Source organism: Stigmatopora argus, chromosome 22 (genome assembly GCF_051989625.1).
Source record: "Stigmatopora argus isolate UIUO_Sarg chromosome 22, RoL_Sarg_1.0, whole genome shotgun sequence".
Lineage (NCBI taxonomy): Eukaryota > Metazoa > Chordata > Actinopteri > Syngnathiformes > Syngnathidae > Stigmatopora > Stigmatopora argus.
This window is the reverse complement of record NC_135408.1, coordinates 6,246,454-6,266,534: the sequence shown is the minus strand read 5'-3', so window position 1 is coordinate 6,266,534 and position 20,081 is coordinate 6,246,454. Positions and strand designations below refer to the sequence as shown.

Genomic DNA, 20,081 nt, shown 5'->3' with positions numbered 1-20,081 from the left:
GGAATAAAGCTTTTCCCAAAACCATAAACAAATGAGTAAGAAAATACATAAATTGCTCAGGAATGATCGTCCTTTATTAGGACATAAAGACATGTAAGTAGACAACATAAGAGTTTGTGATCACATATCCCACATGTGTGAACACTGAGTTGATTTGACCAAGGACAACCAGTTAAATTAACCCCAAAAACAGAACAAAAAACAATGCTGTAGAAGAAATACATTAAATGGATAAGAATCAGTCAAGACGCACTGTTCAGTGATTTCAGCTACACAGTATACGTATACTTTATGGATTTCTTTAAGTGAAGCAGTGGAGTGAGGACATCACGTACATTCAGGTGTATTCGATGTAGTTCTCAGGTATTAGGCCCGTCTTACCCTGGTAGGTTGCTTGGAGCCAGCCTGGTTCCACTGACGAGTGAACTGAAAAGACAAAAAAAATGCCTCCCGAAATAAAAATGACATGATTGTAACACTAGCTTCTGGTCTGTTTTTTTTCTTACCGTTGGAAAAGAGTGCCCCTTGCGGAAAACTAAGCTCGTGGCTGTGCTCGGCCTCGCAGGAATACAGAGCTTTCGCATCCCTGTGAGTTTAAAAATAATTGTTTTCATTTATCTGCAAGTGTAAAACTGCCTCTTTATTCATTTCCAAACCTTCCAGTAGCAGAAATGTCCAAAGCCGAGGAGAACACAGAGCTTTCACGTTGTTGTTTCTGAGCTTGGACTGATAACCTGGAGCACATGGGGAAAAATTAATGAGTTGGGTTTGTAACACTACTTTTATAGGCATTTTTAAACCAGCCGAGATTGTACCAATTTTTTTTTCTTCTTCAAAATATAACTATTTGTCTATCCTGGCTTGGTCAGACAACGATTAACTAATTGCCTGCCAATGACGGAGCCAGACGCCTAGTGAATAACTCATACGGTTTTCCCGTATTTCATACGTTTTTTTGATCATTTCAAATTGAGTACGCCATATAACAACTTTTGTATGGGAAAAATGTTTTTAAAAATCCCACATTGGGGAAAATGTTATACTTGCAAGTGCGCCCTATGTGAGTAAATATGTGCGGCGTTGTTTCTACGGTTTGTTATCGCTTAATAAGGTGAATTGCAATCATTAATAAGGGGAGCAATTGGCTGAGGTTTCCAGGTATCATAAATATTCGTTGTCTTGGGTTGATCGACCACAGTTGGAATCTGGATCTCCAGGAGCATCAGCAAATTACTTTTTATTACCCCTTGTTACCGATGATGACTTTGTCATGCCTTTACGGTAATTATACCGATACTAGTATCAACAAAGCTAGCTAGGACACCTACACTATTCCGGGCCTTTGGTAGCCGTTGGTTGACAGCGCGTGTGAGGTCAGGTTGTCGGTGTCTCTTCTTAACTGGGAGATTTTCCGCATCCGCGTGGCCTCTCGCGGTTCCAGCGACGCTAAACTCTGCACGGAGCCGTGGCAACTTCTGTAGTCTGGAATAGTAAAAGTTAAAAGGGTGCTTTGTATTTTTCCGGATGGTGAACCACAACTTGAAGCCCTGCGGCATTGACAGCGAGGTGGCTAATTCATGGATCATGATGGGCCAACTAGCATCTAGTGTAAGAAAATGATGTGAGGTACCTTCTGAGATGTGCAGGGAGGTGAGGGAGGACGAGGTGGACAGCGGGTACGGGAACAAGGACGAGGAGGAAGACGAGGACGAGGAGGCCGTCTGGTACGCCGCCACACGGTTCTGCGGTGGAGGTGACGAAGGCACCTTTGTGTCGTTGGTGCTTTTCAAGGAGGCGACAGATGACGCTCTGGGGACAGAACGCATCTCCCTGGTCGGCGATCCCGGGGTGGATAGCTGCACGGTGGATGAGGAGGAATGAGAATTGGACTCCTTGGCGGAGGAGAGGGAAACGGTGGAGTCGGTCAGCTCGGTTGCCGATCGCAGAGACACCATGGACGACGCAACGGCTTGAGTCTCCTTGTCCATCATCCATTTTCTTTCGCCACCGTTGGAGGGAGAGGAAGGAGGAGGCTGGACTTGAGGGGAAAGACAGGAGGAGATAGGCTCGGCGGGGGGCGAGGCCGGAGGTGACGTCTGTGATGCGACGTTCTTTTCCGAGGAGTGCGAAGAAAGTGATTCTTGGCTGCCTGTAGGGGTAGTGCCCGGGCTACTGCTGCTGAAGGTGTCACCTAAAGACATAAAAACACATATTTACAATAGAAATTATTCATTCATTTGTTTTCCGAAACGCTAATCCTCACAAGGGTCACAGGGGGTGCTGGAGTCTGTCCCAGTTTACTATGTGCAGCAAGCGGACAACCATTCACACACACACTCAAACCCAAGGGCAATTTAGAGTGTTCAAGCACCTTACCATTCATCTTTTTGGGATTAGGGAGGAGACCGGACTACCCACACAAAACCCACACAAGCCCAGGGGAAAACATGCAAACTCCAAACAGTGAGGACCCACCTGGGATCGAATCCTGGACCACAGAACTGTGAGGTTGACACGCTAATCACTCGTGTCTCATATTTGTTTTCAAGTTCAAGTATTTTCATTTTAATATATATGCCTAATTCTAACGATAGATAGATCTACTTTGCTTCTCACAAATCAATGAATTCCTCAAATTCTCTTTTTTTTTTTTTACAATATTGGCCAAGATTTACGTAAACACTCACTGTCATTGTCTGCCAGGCAGAGAGTAGGTGGATAGAGGCGGGCCTTTCTCTTCCCCGACGACAAACAGATGGCCTTGCTCCGTCGGGGCGTCGCCCGAGAAGAGGGTGCCGGAGGTAAAGGTAGCGTGAGGTCAGGGGTCTCGCCAAATATCTGATACCCAAATTGTAACTTGTTAGTTAGTGCGCGTGTTTCCTAACTGAGTATTTTCACACCTTGTCATGGTTCTCAATGATGATCTCCACAACGATATTCTGGAACTTGATGTTCATCATGGCGGCCACTGTCTCCTCCTGCGACCGCATCAACGTGGGACCGAAGATCATTCCCAAATTGGACACCGTCATCAGGTTCTGGGCGCAATGGGATGAAACCCTGCGCAGAAAAAAACAATCCTTCCAGTCAAAATGGATATGGAAACTAATGATATTATTGCTTAATATTTACAGTGCTAGACCTCCAATTTATTTTTGAATGTGATTCCTCTCAGTTTAAATTCTTGGCAATCACAAGCATTTCCATTCATTCATCTTCTGTCCTCATCTGTCATCCTTGTAAGGATTGCGGGGGTTGCCGGAGCTTACCACAACTGACTACGGGCGATTGCCAAGTTTCCTTATGGGAAAAAAAACATCTCAGAATGATTATTGTTTAAAAAAAAAAACTCAAAATACTATCGCATAAGCCTAGATGGAGGTGCGTGTTCCAGTATACAAACCTGAGAAGATGATTGGTCAGGAGGTCCAGCATAATCCGGTTCTTCTCAGGGAGCTTGTGGACCAGCGCATGAATTGCTCTCAGACGATACTGGTCGTCGTACTCTGTGAAAAAACAGTATTTTATATCATTGAGTTCTTTTTTATAGTTTTTAAGAAGTGTTGCACTGACAGTATTGGTAGCGATATGACGTGAAAATGATGCCATGGTATTGATGTGATCTTACTTGCAGCTTTGATGAATTCTTTGTGCAGTCTGTAGGTGAGCACGGGTTCTGCCAAGCACCTGTATGCATTATTCAGACATTTATGTAGTATTTTAACCGAGGGGCTGCAGTCAGCGCTAAATCGCTCCTGGTCCAAATGGATTGGAAATTCAGCGCTGTCAATGGCAGCCAATGTACGTACATTTCCACCCAATGCAAACGTTACCTGAAATAATTCTTCAGTCCGCTGGTGATAGTCTTGTTGTCCCAAGCGCCCGCGTCCAGCCGTACGTCACAAGCAGAAGTGGAGGCTGCGGGGAAGCAGACGTCATTTCAGGATGATTCAACCTCTATCAGCAGTAGACTGGGAAATAAAGTTAAAGCCCATTCTTACAAAACACGCTGGTCATCAGCCGTTGAACTTTAGAGTTGACTCCTCCGGTCCGGTACAGGCCAAGAGTGCTGAGGCCTATGTGCAATTTGTATACAATTCAAAACTTAGGGCATGGTATACATTTGGATTATCATTCTGTACCTCTAGTTTCCACCAACTCGATGCAGCTCCGCACAAAGCTGAAGCCCATTTCATTGAGGAATGCTGTAAACCAATAATATAAAAAGAACTCGTGATATGAAAATCACATTAATTCCTGAATTGAGAAATGTTGATTCTCTTACTCTCTTCCTTCTTGCTGAGCAGTGATGGAAGAGTGTAGATCTGAGGAGCGACAAAAGTGTCAAGAGAAAAATGCAAGAGGGGAAAAAAAAAGTCGGTTTAATGAAAAGATAACTCATACAGGCTCTTTCCCATCCATGGCTTCCATCCATAATCGCCTGTTAGCCTCAGAAAGTGCTTGCAGAGTGATGACGCCGTGTCTGCGAAAAGGGAAAAAAGACCATTAAATCCGCTACATCTCACATACCAAACTGGCATAACAAAATAAATGAAAACAATATTTCTTGTTCCTTCCCTTTTCTTAATATCTTAATTAAATCTTGATTTTCATATTATCTAAATCGCTTTGAATTACCTTGTGTTAAATTATGCCTTGCATTGTCTTTTCAAAAATGTTCATTTTCTGCACAACCAAATGAGCGTCCTAATTATATTCTTTCTAATACCTCTCCACCACTTCGATGTCGAAACAGAAGCGCTTATCAATGGAGTCTGTCTTCCTTCGCACACACGAGCGAAGCCGAAATGACTCCGGCGTCCCGTTTGGCACGCCGTTCTGTTGAGGCGGGCGAAAACATTGAAGTTGAGTCACTCATATCTCAAGGCAAGACTGTGATATGACGACGTTACCTGTCTGTTGGTTGGTCGGGCCTCCGTGTTGCTCATGCTGAACATCTTGGAGCTCTTCTCATAAGTGCAGTAATATCTAGTCCACACGCTGCCCAGCGGACCTGTCAGACGACAATAGCAACGCGCCACATTGAGGATCTCACTTTATCAGCGCTGTTCGAGACAACTTACGTTTCTCCTGGATGTACAGGTACCCCTCCATGGTGAAGCGACCGGGGGCTTTGAAGTCCTCCTCAGCCGATCGGATTCTCTTCATCAGCCGCTCCACTTCAGCTCGTGTGCTTTCAAAGTTGTTCCTGGCCTGAAAGTGACGCAAAAAAACATGGAACTTGAAGCAGGTATATATTTTTGGCTCCTACAAGGACAAGTAGACATAAGGGCAGGTGTTCAACTTACATTCTGCAGATTGAACTGCAGCTGCTGTTTGTAAGGTTCAAACTCACTGGCCAGTTCATAGCCTTCATGGTAGAAGGTCAGCAAGCCTTGCAGGAAGGCTAGCAACTGAAGAGCCAAAAAACAGATTGACAATCACACAGTGAGGAAAGAGCAGAGGCTGCTGTTTGGGTCACTGTTTTTGTTTATATTCACAACAAAGGGCTCTCTCCCAGCCCGGCGGAATTACATCTCTGCACAGGAAGCGGCACGGCCGAAACAGGAAGCGACCTTCACTGATACGTATCATTAAAACATGTTTATCAAGAGCCAGAGTGTTTGGCGGCTGCTTTTTGGGGAGAGGGGGCTCTTTCTTGTGGTCCTCTCATATTCATAAGCAAAGTGACGCAGAGACATTTTGAAAGTTGTTACATGAGAACAAGATAAAGGACATTACTGATTGACCCCATGAGGGAATGTTCAGTTAACAATCCTTTCATGCTAGTTCACACAGGCAAACTGTACAAACAAGTCATGCTTTGGACAGGATGGAAGTTACCCTTCCAGTCAAAATGGCATGGATTGGACATCATTTATTGCAGTCACTGAAACCTCAGTTTTAAAAAAGACAGCTGTCTGTAGATTTTGTAGGCTTGTGAAAAGCATAAATACTGAAATGTTATATCTGGTTTAAGGATGTACTGATTCTGATGACACTATTTTTTTCCAACATGTTTTGCCAATTCCAATCCACCCATATTTGTAATTTTTAGACCAGTAAAAATAACACAAAAACAATGTAACCTGTAATTGATCTTTTTCCCCTTTTTTATCATTAATAAAGTCAGCACTGCTGGCACCTCCTCCGAAAATACTGTTTACAAATATTACATAATACTGTTACTATGATTAGTTTCTAAAGAGAAGTACTAGTCTCACTCAGATGACATGTTTACCTCGTGCAGGGGTGCTCAATACGTTGATTGTCATCATTAAAAAAATATTTTTTTTATGTCTTATTGACATGGAGTTGAAAATCGTAATATTGTGACAAGCGTAATTGGGGCATTTTTGTGAGCTTACCGGCTCCACAAACTCGAACTTCTTCCTCTCCTGCACTTCTTGGATTTTGAAAACATACTGCAGTGATGCGTCATTGAAAACCTGGCGGTCTTTGCTCATCTGGGAGTCTGCCTGATGAGACAACAACAACAAAATCACAATCAGAGTTTGCATTTGAGGAAGTCTGGGTTAGTTTTTCTTACCTCATTTAGCTGTGATTCCTTTTTTTTGGAGGACATGCTAAGATGTTTCTCCAGGACAGAGTAGTACCGTTCCGTCTCTTTGTCAAACTGCTTTTTTCCGTCCTGAATGAAATATTTAAATATGTCAGTTTTATTTATGGCTGCTTCAAGTGTGTGTAGGTGTACTGCTTTTTAAAATCCAGCTGTATATAATGATTCCACATGAAAGGTCATCGTACAAGTATTTTAAATCTAATATCTGGTTTGGTAATGGTAACACCATAGATTACTCTTTACAGAAAAATGCAGATTTGGTACTGGCATCAACATTTCTCAAAATGATGAGACATAGATGTTTGACTCCAGCTGCAACTCGCACTATGCTGCTACATTCTACAAGCCCCGAACACACATTTTTACAGCACACAACATTCTGTTTTTTTTTATGTACGCTCTTTAAGTACGCTCGTTATTTTTAACCGTCTACAATTAAGGGTAACAAAGAAAAAAACGATTTTTTTTCCTTTCTAGTAGTTGCCGGAGAGGCACTGCTTAATAAAGTTTTTGCGAGTGGCATCTGAAGAAGGAACTTATTTTTATATTTTTTTTTACACTTAATTATACATATATAAGAACAAGTTAAGACTAGACATGGGTGGTTAGTGACAGAAAAAAAGAAAAGACATCCCCATTGTGGCAAAGCCCTTATGTAAGTCCTGTGTCTATCACTAGTGGATGTCCAATCTATTTGAACTGAAAGGATGGCAGCAAATGAAATTCGTAACAGAAAGACTAGATCTCTCCACTGTGGCAAAGTTGTTAGCCAAGTGTTTATCACTGGAAGACATCCAAATCATTTGTACTGGGAGGGTGGCAACACCCTGCTGGTTTAAATGGACTCGACGTCTATCCCCGTCAATGGCTGCATGTGCTTCAGCTTATCTATTTTGGAATGAAGCCTGGCACATTGTGGTCAAAGTCTTGGTCGTACACTAGTTAGCCGAGCCAGTTGAGGTAAAAGATCAGTTTAGAAAGTGTATCTCAATTTGGCTATTTAAACTGTGCAACATTTTTGTTCTATATCTATGGGCCCGAGGGGATGTCATATTCAGTGGTTGCAAATAATCTGCAGTCTGAAAAGCAGATAATGTGAATCGGAGGACACCATCTGAAACCAGACACTGGCCATGTTTACACCACGTCGCTTCAAGTATGACGCGTCCCCCCTGCGTCCGTTCCCATGACCTCCGTCCTGTCACGTCTTTGGTTTATCTGAACAGGTCACACATTCAGAACTAGTGCTGGGCCTCTGTGGAACATCACGATGTTGGAAATAACACATCAGAAATGAACAATTGGCAAAGATTAAAAATATTTTCTATTCATTAAATACCTGCCAGACCCTAACCCAGTCATGCCTTCCATATACTTGTAGACTCCATATAATTTCCATATAACGGTGGTAGAGGTCGAGTCCAATTGAAGTGGAAGGGATGGCAGCAAATTAACGTTTGGTCATGTATAAGTGGCAAACCCATTTAAATTCAGAGATGAAGGATGGGATGACCTCATGCAGTTGTATATTGTAGTCAATGGCAGCAAATTAGTTCACCGCAGAAAATAAATTGGTTCACTCTGGCTTTCATCCAAAATGGCTCAGTTCCAATTAAGTTCAGGTCTCGGCACATTGAGGAAGTTTGCAAACTAATGAAATAACATGTACCTTCACTGCGCCGATCTGTTCCTTGCGAAACCTTTCCAGCGGCGAGATTAGCACGTCGTCAGCATTTTGGATCTGTGGGAGAAAAAAAAAAAAAAAACACCACTGAGCATGTTGCAACGGAGATGAAGTAACATGTCGCGGTCATTGGCGACACGCCTCGTTCCCGCAAAACAGATTCAACAAACGATTACGGTTAAACAGACTATAAAAAGAATAATGGGAGAAAACAGGGGGATCTGGAGGGGAATCATCACATTTATTGAACAATCGCTGCCAATTCCCAGTAAAAATAGACCGTCGTCAATGACAGCCAATGAGTTCATGAGACAATAGATTGATTCTTAAATGAATTGACCCCAATTTGAAACTCCACAGAGCAAGGACTGACCTGGAATCGAACCCTCAATCACCAGAACTATGAGACAGACGTGCTAACACTTTTTTCTTTTTTTTTTTGTAATGTTTTTCTTTCTATTTTGGGAAAAACTAAATATTGTTTTTTTTTATATTATTTTTCAAAATACACTAAAATTTTCAATTTATATTATAGAAATTTTTAACAACTGTTTATTTATTTAAAAATTAACCACTTACTTATAATAAAATGTAACAGGTAATATTATAATTTCTCTAGTCTTCCATTTTTTTTATTGAGGAGTACACAAATTCTATTTTCATTTTATTTTATCAAAAAAAGTAAACATTAATTTCTTGCACATTATTTAGCTCTATGGGCTAGGTAAAAAGACACAGCACCAGATCTGGCCTCGAAGCAATGAAAATACAAAGTAATTTTGATATTTCAGACAATTTCTTTGCTGAAACATTTTTTTATATATGAAAAACATTCTTTTGAACAAAATATCTGAAAAATATTGAGAGATGTTTTGCATTTCTAGCGATCTGATGGGTTCCATCAACCAATCACCATAGAGCTACATCCATACATACTGCCTGTTTGTGAGTAGACTAAGCTAACAACACTGGATTCATTTGACGCCATCATAAAAAGCAGCAATTATCGCCTGAGCAACATGCGCTTCGAGACAAAAGAAGCTGTCAACATCGATTCTCGTGCTCTCCGGTCACACGCTGCGAATTTACTTTTACGTCTTGATATCATCTGAGTGAAAAGAACACTTTCTTTGTGTTGCTGTAGTATTTTTTACAACAGCCACCATGAAACTAGAGACCACGAGACAATTTATGGTTGAGTACTTGCTTAAAGCTAACTCTGACACTGCAGGAGTTCAAAAATCTTTTTTTAACTTATTCCCTGCCATTGACGGCAATAGACGTCCAATCCATTTTGACTGACAATGAGTTCAATGACTAATAGTATTATTAATATTTTGTGGGAATTGTCTTCCAAGTCAATTGCCTGAATTTGTAGTTAAAAATATGCAAGCAGGTATCAATAGTTTGGCTATGAACCCACGACCGTGCATCTGAGAGGCAGATATGCTAACCACGAGACCATTACGCTGCCCACAATTGACATTAGTGGTGGAAAGTGGAGTAGAAAAAGTGGTGACAAGCACGCACACACAGGAGTCTTTTATGGACTTTCCCAGGCAGCGAGGGGCTCGGCTCTCGCTGGGGAATAGTCGGAATAGGTTCCACATGGTTCCTCAAGCAGTAGACCATGCACACTTTCACAAAGGCACGTGTGCACACAAAGGGGGGGCCTGTAAAGAAGGTAGCGCACTAAAACACCCCCCTAGACAAGATGTTGATGAAGTGTGTCTGAGTCAGACTTGGGTCTTGTGCATGCGTGGGGGAACTCGAGCGAGCCGTCGTGGTTCCAGACAAAAACTTTCAAACAGGAAGTTCACGTCCTGACACAACAGGTGAAGGAAAATGAACCAAGTGAGCCGTGCACTCACCAGACGCTTTCTCTCCTCCTCCATGGTGCTCAGCAGCTGGGAGAACTCCTTCAGGGACTGAGCTGCAACCATAGTGCAAGTACTAGTCAGTCATGGTGTCGCTATGGAGACGACGCGACCTAAATGTTTGTTCTGAGCCACTGCTGTGCTTCGGAATGCTATGACAAAGTGTCTCTCAACATTTTAACATACTGACGTTGATGGTGCTAGTTCGAATGGATGGGATGTCTAAGACCGGCAATTGTAGTTAACGGGTTAAATCAGTATCTTGTAAGGGTTGAAAAAATCAATTATTGTACGCAAAGGTTAATATGGCAATCTTTAGCATTGTGACTCACGGTTAACACGCTCCCTTAAAAGGAAAACGTAGCGAGATAAACGCACGGTATGAGCTCACACCCACCAATGTTAATCTCGTCGTCGGTCTCGGCGTCTCCGATGCATTCAAACTGGAAATCCAGCAGCGACTGAGAGAAACGCTGCACAGCCTGAGAAAGACCTGACAAAGACACAAAAGGTGGCAACGTTAACGTATCAGTAAACGCAAAATGTGTTGTTATAGTAATAGTAGGAGTAGGTATAATAACATTTGGTGTGTACTTTGTCGCAAAAAAATCTAAATCAGCTGAAAGTGGCAAGTAATAATAGAAAAAGTAGTCAAATTCATTTGAGGTGGTGTCTGGAAAATTTACTCGCAGACCATTTAGGTGATTTATAGAGAACGCAAGTGGCCCGCCTACCACACTTTGAGAAACGCAGTTGAATTCGAGAAAGCATCAAGATAAGAATTGTATGAAACCGTTTTCCAAGACTGTTTATTGCCTCGAAGGCAGCCGCTTGAACTTTGAACATGCAGTTGATGGCGGCTGAAACTTACTTCTGAGGGCCGATATGAGCATGCTTCCATCCTTGATGAGGTCTTTGATAAACCTGTTGGTTCTTTCCAGCTCGATCTCATGGCACTGGAGCCTATCTCGAAACTCGGGGCTGTCAACAAACGAGTCGCTGAACTCCAGCGTCGGCAGACCCATCCCTGCTGCTAAACGGACGGCGATCAAGTGGGCTACAAACTACTCCGAGGGTCCGCGAGAGTGTTCGGGCAATGAGTTTGCTCCGATGGGCTTTTTTTTCATGCCTTTCTCCGCTTCTTGCGTCTCTCCCCCCCTCGCCAAGTTGGCCACTTCCGGGCACTCTCGGCGGCGTTGGAAAGATTGGAAGTCGGCCTTTTTTTTTCCGGTGGTCGGGAGAGAAAAGCTAAAAATAAACTTCAGCGTGGAGAGATCTCGCTGCTTTGAAGCCGGCTGTGCGTGGGGAGAGAAGTAGGATGTAACTTTAGTTGAAAATAAATCAAAGAAGACACGTCTGGCAAAGAATGTGACGCTGCTTGCGAATGGGGCTCTTGTGAAAGGCTGCTCGGTTACTATGGGGACGAGAGACTCCTGCTGGCGCCTCTTGAAATAAGATCAGCTCCACTCCCAGTTCAAACTACAACTAACTACTACAACGATACTCAGTCTATACCTAACTCTGTGTCTACTGTAATTTTGCTAAGATTTGCTCTCGTTGTAAAAGTAGCAGTAATAGTGGTGATAGAAGTCATAACAGAAGTAGAAAAAGTACTATTCGGTGTATATCAAAATAATTGAATTGAAAGCTTTTGTCATTATACAACTATATGAGATTTAAAGCTTCATCACAAAGTGCACAAATAACAACAAACAAACAGACAAATAAATAATAACAATAAATAATATATGAATAATGAGTAAGTAGTCACATAATAACTACATAGTCAAAACAAAAATAAGTGGGGAAGTGCACAGATAACAACAAACAAACATAAATAATAACTAATAAATAATACATAAATAAGTAGTCAACATAATCAATAAGTAGTAGTTAACATAGACAAGCAGTCAATGTAAATAAGTGGTCACATGAATAAGTAGGTACAAAAGGGACTAAAGTGGTTAGTGAAATGAACAAGTGTATTTCAAAACAAATCTGTTTTGGGGAAAATATACAAATTAAAAAGGACGCATTTCTTAATACGTTTCTTCCTTTTGAAATTTTCATTATTGAAAATAATTCCTAGGCACCCGGGCGGATGAGTGGTTAGCACGTTGGCCTCACACTTCTGGGGTCGAATTCAGGTTGGTCCTCACTGTGTGGAGTTTGGATGTTCTCAGGCCTGCGTGGGTTTTCTCCGGGTACTCCGGTTCGCTCCCACATCCCAAAGACATGCATGGTAGGCTGGTTGGACACTCTAAATTGCGCCTAGGTATGAGTGTGAGCGTTGTCTCCTTATGCCCTGCGATTGGCTGGCTACCAAGGGTGTCCCCCGCCTCATGCTCCAAGTCAGCTGGGATAGGCTCCAGCATCCCCCGCTACCCTTGTGAGGATAAAGCGGTTCAGAAAATGAATTAATACAATTATTTCTGGGGCAGCCCGTCGGCCTCATAGTTGTGGGTTTGAGAAGGGGGGAAAGTTTTTCACATTACGAGTATGTCTGTATCCCACTTCTTACACAAAAGAAAATATTTGTAAAAGCTAATTAGGTGTTTTCTGGAGATCTATTACAGGTTCAAACAAGTCTTGTGGTAAATAAATAAACTAAATCGGGACCAATGCCAACTGCTCAGAGGAAAAGACGCTTTATTAACAGATGGAGAAAGGCTCCAAGGAAACCACAAAATGCGTCCGTCTTGTGTCTATGATGAATTTAAAACCACACTACAGCTACAGCTGCAATGAGGAAGCTGATTTATTGTCTCACTCTACCTGCTATGTCATGACGACAGCAGTAAACACGAGTTTAGTAGGTCTACAAATAGCAAAGTGTACGCTTTGATTTACGGCTTAGTAGCCCGACTCAGAGGATCCGACGATATAATATGGATCAATCTGACAGAATTTTCATCGAAAACCGGCAGCAATCAAAGCACCTCAACTTTTTTCTGCGAAATCGACCATACAGGGGGGAATTTCCCACAGTCGCAGGTCTTGTACTGTAGTATCTTTCAAAACTTACAGATTCTTAGTCAATCGTGCAACACTATTAGCTTAGTTGTTTAACGAAGAGAGTTACAGGAACATCATTTGTCAGGTATCAAGATTGGAAATCTGTTTTTTGCTTGTTTGGAATCAATTGCTTGTCCTCCTTTGACCCGTGTAAAAACTTTATATCATAAAAACAAAGAAATTAGTTTTACATAGTGTGTGAAAAGAAAAATTGAAGCAATGATTTGTAATTAAAATCAAGGTACCTAAAGAATATATTCAATTATAAAATGAATGGATTTCAAAATATGTTACATGGGAATTGAATGTGGTTCAGTTCGACCTATATTGTGCATTAGCGGTTGGACATGTATGTTGTGCATCAAAGGGTTATAATGATCCAACTGTGAATTAAAATGACAAAAGTAGAAAAACTTCCAACACAGCTAGAACTTTACCCATTCAACCCCTTTTTGTTTCTGCAGGATTTCTTCTTTACCCAGACACCCCTACCAAAATGGAGACGACATCACGGGACGCCTTCCGCTTCAAGGCAGTCATTCCACGAGACAGCGGGAAATGTCCTGATTCAGTTCCAGGTGTCCAGAACTTGCATCAGGAGACGCGTTCTTCCCATTCAGTTTGTTTAGGACACATAGGAAGTGGAAAAAGTGGACATCTTAAGGAGGTCCAGCCAGAGGACTTCTGTGAACCAAAGATGGTGTCTCAATACCAGCAAGACTTCCCTCCACCATCCTCCTGGCGCAGGAGAAGAACCCCCGCCCTGCCTCAGCCAGACAACATCGCCATCAACCCGGCTTTCAGGTGAGAAACGCTGTAAACGCTAAGGAGGTTCTTTAACACCAACTTCTCATTGGACTTCTTGGTGCAGGATTGACTTCGAGACTGTCCACAGAAAGATGTATCCAAACTGGCCTAACCCTGAAATGCCCATGCAGTACGACCAGTGAGAAAAGTTCAAGAAGTAGGGGAAAAAATGATAACTTTCAAGACTTTAGTCTTGTTGTGCCATGATTTTGTCTATTGTTTTGACTGAAAACATGTTATCAATTCTATCCTTTGCTCCAAAAACAGGCTTTATTTGAAATTCCCAACTGCACAAAAAACAACATTTCATATGAGTTTGGTACAGTTTGGGTCAGCAACTGTCGAACATTACTTTCCAAAGTAAAAAGAGTGCAAATAGCTTTTGATTAACTGATCGACAACGACAGATGTCCAATCCATTTGGACGAATAATTAGTGACAGATGGATTCATGTTTATCACTTTCAATGGCAGGGAAACATAACCACTCAATGCCAGTCCTCCCAGTCGAAATGGAATCGATGTCTGATGAGGAGGACAAAAGAAATACATGAATATTTTCTGTTGCAAGGATGACATTGAGTGCATTTGGACGTGAAAAAGTTGGAAATTTCGATCATCCAACCAAACTAAAAAGCAAGGAAAGTCCTGTCTTCAACAAATGTCACCTCCTGTCTCTGTGCCTACTCCTTTCTTGGTAGCGGCTGTTCTCCCGTCCCCTGAAAGACCTTTCGTCCCGGCTTGGGCCCCGTTTATCCCGGTCATTGCGGTACTCTCGATCTCTATCGCCGGGCCGTTCCCACTCTCTGCGCCCCCCACTCGGCCATTCCTGGTGGGACAGTCCGGCCCCGAGGTTGATGGGCTTCCGGAAGGGTCTGTCCCTGCCACCGAAGCGCAATTGCCCGGACTCCTTCTTGCCTCCCAGACCGCCGCCGAGCCGCCTGGGGATCCAGCCTTTGAGGGTTCGCTCCAGCTCGAAATCGACAAACAATTCCTGCTGGTCCACCACTAATTTGTTGGCGTCCCGACGGGCTCGCACCACCGACCGCTCCTCCTTGTACTCTACGAAGGCGTAACGCTTGGAGAAGCCCGTGACCACGTCGCGAACAAGGCGAATGCGTTTAATATCACCGAATTTGGAGAAGACTTGGTGAATTTTCTCCTCGGTGGTCAGCGGGTTGAGTCGGCTCACGAAAAGGGTGAGGAGCGGGTCCCCCACGACACTTTTGTTGGGCTTGTAGCGGGCGCTCATCGCCCTCCATACGGCCCGATCGTGGGGCTCCACGTCGGTGCCGTCGATGCTCCCTGCTTTGAGCGGGTTATAAACTTTGGCGATGGGGTTCCAGTCCGCCATTTCGGTTTGTTTCGGGTGCTTCCGCCTCGTGAAATAACAAAATATGATCCAATTTGTAAATCATCCACGTTACCTTTAGTAGTTGGTTTCACTCTGTTGTGCATCCTCAAAAACAATCCGACTGGAAATATTCCGCCCGAAGCTTCCGTAGATATCATATAGTTAGAAGTAGACCTTCAATGCGTGCTGTGAGCTAACCAAGACGACTGTTGTCATTTGACGGCCATTTTGTGTCAGTGCCATCAAATACTCGGTGAAGTCTTAGAATGACATTGTAGTCTGTTATCGGTGATTTAAAGTCAAATGAACACAACACAAGTTATTTCTTTACAAAGTCAAATGATTTAATCATTAAAAATGGAAAAATATCGGTGCTCCACAATGAGTAGTATTTACAATTTACAAGATAAGTGACCAGGCTCACTTCATCGCTATGCACAGGCTGTCTTTTGTCAATCCTAACATTTTTCTGTCTACATGTCCTCCACACTCCACTTATAAGCTTCTTGCTGGAGCGCTTTTTTGTCTGCGATCCTCGTGTACCGTTTCTCTTCGAAACCGTTGGACCTGCAAAACACACAGATATGAATAAATATGACTTGAAATGACCCGATTATCAAATAGTTGTGTATTATTTGGTGTCGTGATTGATTCATTATTAAATTCACTGCTAATTCTGGTGTGTTACTACACTGGCTGTCATTTATTCTGTCCATAGATTGTACCTGTTGACACCATCCCATCGATATCCGGGTAAAAGGTTGAACCTGTTGAGAGGTGGCGGAGGGCCTCTGTAGAGAGGTTTTTCTGGGAGGGGGGTAGAAATCTTTTAGGAATCACGTGAGGAAATCATGGGTAAATCTCTGCAGCGTTACCTTTAACCCCTTGTGTCTTGCGCTCCTTTTTGCGCTGCAACATGGCTGCCATGGGATCTCCATCTCTCACTTGCTCTCTCAGCATGCGGTCGAGATCCTCGTCGTCGTAATTGCGAGCCAGCGGCTTTTGGGCCTCGTGCACGGCATCCTCCAGACGCTGCTGCTGCATCTGGCCCTGAGCCAGCCTGCCGTACATTTTGTTTTGAGTCACCATTTCAATTTCAGGTTTAAAATAACATTTTGAGTTTTACAATATGATTAGGTAGAATTTCGAATTTTAGGGTCACCCACCCTTTGCCCCACTGAGCATATTTCTCGTCCTTTGCTGCCTTTTCTCCGGCTTTCCGTTTCTGTTCTTCCCGTTCCGATTCCAGGTCTCGCTTTTTGCCACTCTTGTCTCGAAACACTGTCTGAGCATGGCGGGATGCATCTGGAAACACACACGTAAATATTGTGCTATAATATTGATAATTCTATAGGAGTACTTCAATAGCTATTTGCATACTTTCAAGCTCGCGGTTGTTTCCGTCTCTGCTTCGCGCCTCCTCCTTCTCTTTGCGTAGAACATCTGAAGAAATCAGACCCGCCTTTCCACCTGATAGCATACTGTTGCCCTGGAAACAAAAGGAAGAATGAAAATGTCAAACAAAAAACATTGTTTACCTTATTTGGCCACAAAAATAGTGATTGATGGAGTTAGTTGTTCATTTAATGATGCATTCCAGTCTGAGGCGATTGTTGTTGTTTTACCGTGGATGACAAACAAAAACTTCACCTCCGCACGGACCGTCTTGCGAGGAGGCGACAGGTCATCATCAGACAATTTGCCACCACGCTTCCCCCGTCTGGGGGGCGACTGGTCCGAGTCAGAATGTCGTCGTCCCTTCTGCTGCTTTTTCCTGGGCGGCGACTGGTCAGAATCTGAACCTCGTTTAGTAGATGGCACGCTTTGCACGTTTCCTGACTTCCTTGAACGCTGCCTGGGTGGTGACATGTCGGGTGAACCGTGGCGTTTTCTCCTGGGTGGCGACATGTCGGGTGAATCGTGGCGTTTCCTCCTGGGTGGCGATATATCAGGAGAATCGTGATGTTTCCTTCTGGGTGGTGACATGTCGGGAGAATCATGCCGAGCCCTTCTCGGAGGGGACGCATCCGGAGAGTCGTGTCGGGCTTTTCTGCGTGACGACTTCTCAATTTGAGTTTCTGATTGGACGTCCTCCTCTATATTTTCATCTTCTACAAATATAACAAAACACTTGTAGTCAGCGTTACACCGTCGTGTATTTTCCTGCTACAACAACAACAAAAAAGCTAACCTCCAATGACTTTCCATCTGGAGCTACTTCTGAAAATTTCCAACATTCTCACGTCGTCCGGACGCTCGTCAATCACTTCAGCAATCTGATTGAACGACGACATCAACCAACAAGCAGGTTAATTCAAATGTCACCACATCGATATAAACATTGACGTGACTATATAGCAGTGGAATAGTAAAATGTAAAAACATGCATGGTCAATTTTTACGTAATATCAATATTAAAGCTAGGGTTTCAACACAGATTCTCAATAAAGTAAAGTCTAGGAGTGTTATCAGGCCTTTTCATAGATGTGTGACGTAAGAAAATGTTTTTGCTTGATAGAAATGATAGAACAAATATTAATAGTAACGACAGATCAGACTTTGATTGCTTACCACGGGAGCTTCATCGTCCTCTTCGTCCGCCTCATTTCCCTCGGCTACTGTCTGTCTCCAATCTACATCATCGTCAACTATTTTAAGTCTGCCATAAGAGATAAAAAGGGATCAGAAAGAAAAGCGCAACTCTAGAGAATACCGTAAAACACTGCATAGCTAACGGTGTTAGCAAGAAGCTACATGCCGAACTGGAGAAATCAAGTTCAACATGGAATCTCACCCTCTTCCTGCAACTTTACATCGTTTCTTCTTAGGTTTCCCTTTAGATTTTTTTGCGTCATCATCGTTGGATAAATAGCGTTTTAGATACTCCGCTTTGGATAATTCACCTATGTTAACGCTCGTACTGGAGGCCGCCATTTTAATGCGGGGCAACTACGGAGGCTGCGCAGTGTCAAAGAACTTCTCGTTTATTTTCGGATTGAGCAAATCTAGAGAGGAAGAATTTTTTTAGCAATTTTGGGCTGAGAAACTTATAAAATGTCTTTTATATGTGGCTTCAAAGTCATTGAATAATAACGGGGTTATTAAGCACAGTGTATAACAGAGGGAGAGGGAGACATCTGTGAAGATAAGTGCTTCAAAAAATGAATGAATGAGTAGTATTTACAATTTACAAGATGAGTGATATATAGATTTTTATTTTTTAATTATCTTAAACAGCTAGGGCAGCTTCCAAACTCATGTCACAACACTGTAGTTAATGCCTTCACAAATCCATAAATACTGCATAAACACTATTGTGTTTTGAAGAAGATCCTTTTGCCTCTTTGGTAACGGGCTTTAAAGTTGAAAACAACTGAATTGCACTGCATGAAATATGTTTGACTATTGTAAGAGTATGCACATTTAGAAGGTTAATTCAGTGAACCATATGCATAAAGGCTATATAGGACATTTTTGAGAATTGCAGATTTAAGTGATTGCATGGAATGGTAGAAAAAGCAAGATGGTAATAATCCAGGAACACTTCTGAAGAACACTGACAGCACCGCATGGGACAAGATGATCTGTAGGAGCAAATAAAGATAAAGAAACTTGACTTAAAAGTTCCTTTCTCACTTCACTAACCTCTCTCCACATTAATGCTGGCTCCCTCCCCGGTTATCTTGCACATATAAGTGGTGTTGTGTGGAAGCTTATCCTGGTAACCACTCAGCGTCAGCCTGTAGCCGTCTGGCTCCAACTCTGTCACGTGATTCACTTTCCTGAACTCTTCTTCCGCCGACAGGCCGGAAACATTGGAGTTGATGAGTGCTTGTTTGGAACCTGATGACCAGGAGAACTCATAACTGTTGATTTTATTGGGGTTGGCCTTGAGAAGGCAGTCCACCCGCAGGTCGCCATCGTCTTCCTCACACACTGTGATGCTGTCGCACCATACCGGCCTCAGCAACACTGACACAGACACAAAAACTGATTGTTTACTATGTATTTATTCAATGTGTGGAAATATTTTCCTTACTTCCCATGATGCTGAACATAAATAGATGCTGGATCATGATAGTGGTCATCCAACTGGAGAAATGGAAAAACAGTCTGCGCCCACATTAACAGAAGTAGAAAAAACACAATTAAATTGTATAGCATTGTTTATGAGCCCTGAAACGAGACCTTTCTGATTATTTTAGGTGTGTGTGTTCTTAAGACTTTAAAATAAATTTCCATACAATTTCATGTTTGCTGTGGTAATTTTTTTCAAAAGAAAAAGTCATTGCATTTTCATGGTGAATGACCAAAATAACCAGAAATGCACCTTTGAATACATGTCATCAACCTTCAAAATTATTAAAATAAATTGGAAGGAATGGCATTACTGTAATTTGTTATCATGCAACAACCTATATCAGGGGATTATTTTATATCTATTATTACCAATAGTTTCTCTCAGGGAACATTTTTTCGGGAGCCATACCTGTGTTTCGGTGCAGGATGATGAAGCAAGTCTCGGCAATGCAGAGCAAAACACTGAGGGGGGAGGGTCTGTGTGCATGTGTGTGTGTGTGTGTGTGTGTGTGTGTGTGTGTGTGTGTGTGTTTAAGAGAGCGCGAGAGAGCGAGAGAGCGAGAGAGAGAGAGAGAGCAAGAGCGAGAGAGAGCGAGCGAGAGAGAGAGAGCTAGGGATGAATGGGCGCTGATGAAGGTCACTTAGTAAAATATCTGTCAATCTTACTGTAAAATATACCAAC

General features: G+C 42.7%; 5 protein-coding genes across 6 annotated transcripts; 1 reads left to right on the top strand and 4 right to left on the bottom strand.

Annotated features, from left to right (window-relative positions):
- Positions 1-52: 52 nt before the first annotated feature.
- On the bottom strand, positions 53-15,535 carry arhgap42a (Rho GTPase activating protein 42a). 2 transcript variants are annotated; one of them, XM_077591625.1, is made up of 24 exons: positions 15,393-15,535; positions 10,542-10,637; positions 10,139-10,200; positions 8,253-8,324; positions 6,551-6,652; positions 6,369-6,479; positions 5,310-5,414; positions 5,085-5,214; positions 4,914-5,014; positions 4,730-4,839; positions 4,405-4,483; positions 4,286-4,325; positions 4,143-4,205; positions 4,002-4,076; positions 3,834-3,918; positions 3,629-3,687; positions 3,404-3,506; positions 2,901-3,060; positions 2,688-2,838; positions 1,631-2,191; positions 1,329-1,482; positions 657-734; positions 507-586; positions 53-426 (listed from the first exon to the last, which is right to left on the bottom strand). In XM_077591625.1, exons 1-24 carry the CDS (start codon positions 15,475-15,477, stop codon positions 338-340), a joined length of 2,751 nt encoding a protein of 916 aa, XP_077447751.1. In that variant the 5' UTR covers positions 15,478-15,535; the 3' UTR covers positions 53-337. The 2 variants fall into 2 exon arrangements, with proteins under 2 accessions (XP_077447751.1, XP_077447750.1); XM_077591624.1 differs by lacking the exon at positions 15,393-15,535 and adding an exon at positions 11,016-11,765.
- On the top strand, positions 13,376-15,895 carry LOC144067740 (uncharacterized). The gene is made up of 2 exons (XM_077591634.1): positions 13,376-13,963; positions 14,031-15,895. Exons 1-2 carry the CDS (start codon positions 13,656-13,658, stop codon positions 14,107-14,109), a joined length of 387 nt encoding a protein of 128 aa, XP_077447760.1. The 5' UTR covers positions 13,376-13,655; the 3' UTR covers positions 14,110-15,895.
- snrnp35 (small nuclear ribonucleoprotein 35 (U11/U12)) lies at positions 14,218-15,433 on the bottom strand. The gene has a single exon (XM_077591632.1). The coding sequence runs from the start codon at positions 15,317-15,319 to the stop codon at positions 14,630-14,632; it is 690 nt and encodes a 229-aa protein (XP_077447758.1). The 5' UTR covers positions 15,320-15,433; the 3' UTR covers positions 14,218-14,629.
- bud13 (BUD13 homolog) lies at positions 15,639-18,291 on the bottom strand. Its single transcript, XM_077591627.1, has 9 exons — positions 18,114-18,291; positions 17,891-17,978; positions 17,511-17,595; positions 16,970-17,430; positions 16,700-16,808; positions 16,486-16,624; positions 16,195-16,379; positions 16,045-16,126; positions 15,639-15,886 (listed from the first exon to the last, which is right to left on the bottom strand). The coding sequence occupies exons 1-9, from the start codon at positions 18,251-18,253 to the stop codon at positions 15,793-15,795; spliced, it is 1,383 nt and encodes a 460-aa protein (XP_077447753.1). The 5' UTR covers positions 18,254-18,291; the 3' UTR covers positions 15,639-15,792.
- A 214-nt stretch (positions 18,292-18,505) lies between these two features.
- Positions 18,506-19,864, bottom strand: LOC144067739 (thy-1 membrane glycoprotein). Its single transcript, XM_077591633.1, has 4 exons — positions 19,809-19,864; positions 19,359-19,432; positions 18,965-19,291; positions 18,506-18,903 (listed from the first exon to the last, which is right to left on the bottom strand). Exons 2-4 carry the CDS (start codon positions 19,405-19,407, stop codon positions 18,809-18,811), a joined length of 471 nt encoding a protein of 156 aa, XP_077447759.1. The 5' UTR covers positions 19,408-19,432; positions 19,809-19,864; the 3' UTR covers positions 18,506-18,808.
- Between the last annotated feature and the right edge of the window lie 217 nt (positions 19,865-20,081).

Bases quoted from the DNA above. Each gene is read 5' to 3' on its own strand.
- arhgap42a (XM_077591624.1), bottom strand. From the start codon at position 11,169: ATGGGTCTGCCGACGCTGGAGTTCAGCGACTCGTTTGTTGACAGCCCC. The intron at 4,326-4,404 runs GTATGAGTTATC...GTCGCTCCTCAG, and splicing joins CCATGGATGGGAAAGAGCCT to ATCTACACTCTTCCATCACT. The intron at 3,919-4,001 runs GTAAGAATGGGC...GCTTCCCCGCAG, and splicing joins GCTGATGACCAGCGTGTTTT to CCTCCACTTCTGCTTGTGAC.
- LOC144067740 (XM_077591634.1), top strand. From the start codon at position 13,656: ATGGAGACGACATCACGGGACGCCTTCCGCTTCAAGGCAGTCATTCCA. The intron at 13,964-14,030 runs GTGAGAAACGCT...TTCTTGGTGCAG, and splicing joins GCCATCAACCCGGCTTTCAG to GATTGACTTCGAGACTGTCC.
- snrnp35 (XM_077591632.1), bottom strand. From the start codon at position 15,319: ATGGCGGACTGGAACCCCATCGCCAAAGTTTATAACCCGCTCAAAGCA.
- bud13 (XM_077591627.1), bottom strand. From the start codon at position 18,253: ATGGCGGCCTCCAGTACGAGCGTTAACATAGGTGAATTATCCAAAGCG. The intron at 16,380-16,485 runs GTGGGTGACCCT...AATGTACGGCAG, and splicing joins TATGCTCAGTGGGGCAAAGG to GCTGGCTCAGGGCCAGATGC. The intron at 15,887-16,044 runs GTACAATCTATG...TGTGTTTTGCAG, and splicing joins CGATGGGATGGTGTCAACAG to GTCCAACGGTTTCGAAGAGA.
- LOC144067739 (XM_077591633.1), bottom strand. From the start codon at position 19,407: ATGACCACTATCATGATCCAGCATCTATTTATGTTCAGCATCATGGGA. The intron at 19,292-19,358 runs GTAAGGAAAATA...TGTCTGTGTCAG, and splicing joins TATGTTCAGCATCATGGGAA to TGTTGCTGAGGCCGGTATGG. The intron at 18,904-18,964 runs GTTAGTGAAGTG...TTGCTCCTACAG, and splicing joins CAGCATTAATGTGGAGAGAG to ATCATCTTGTCCCATGCGGT.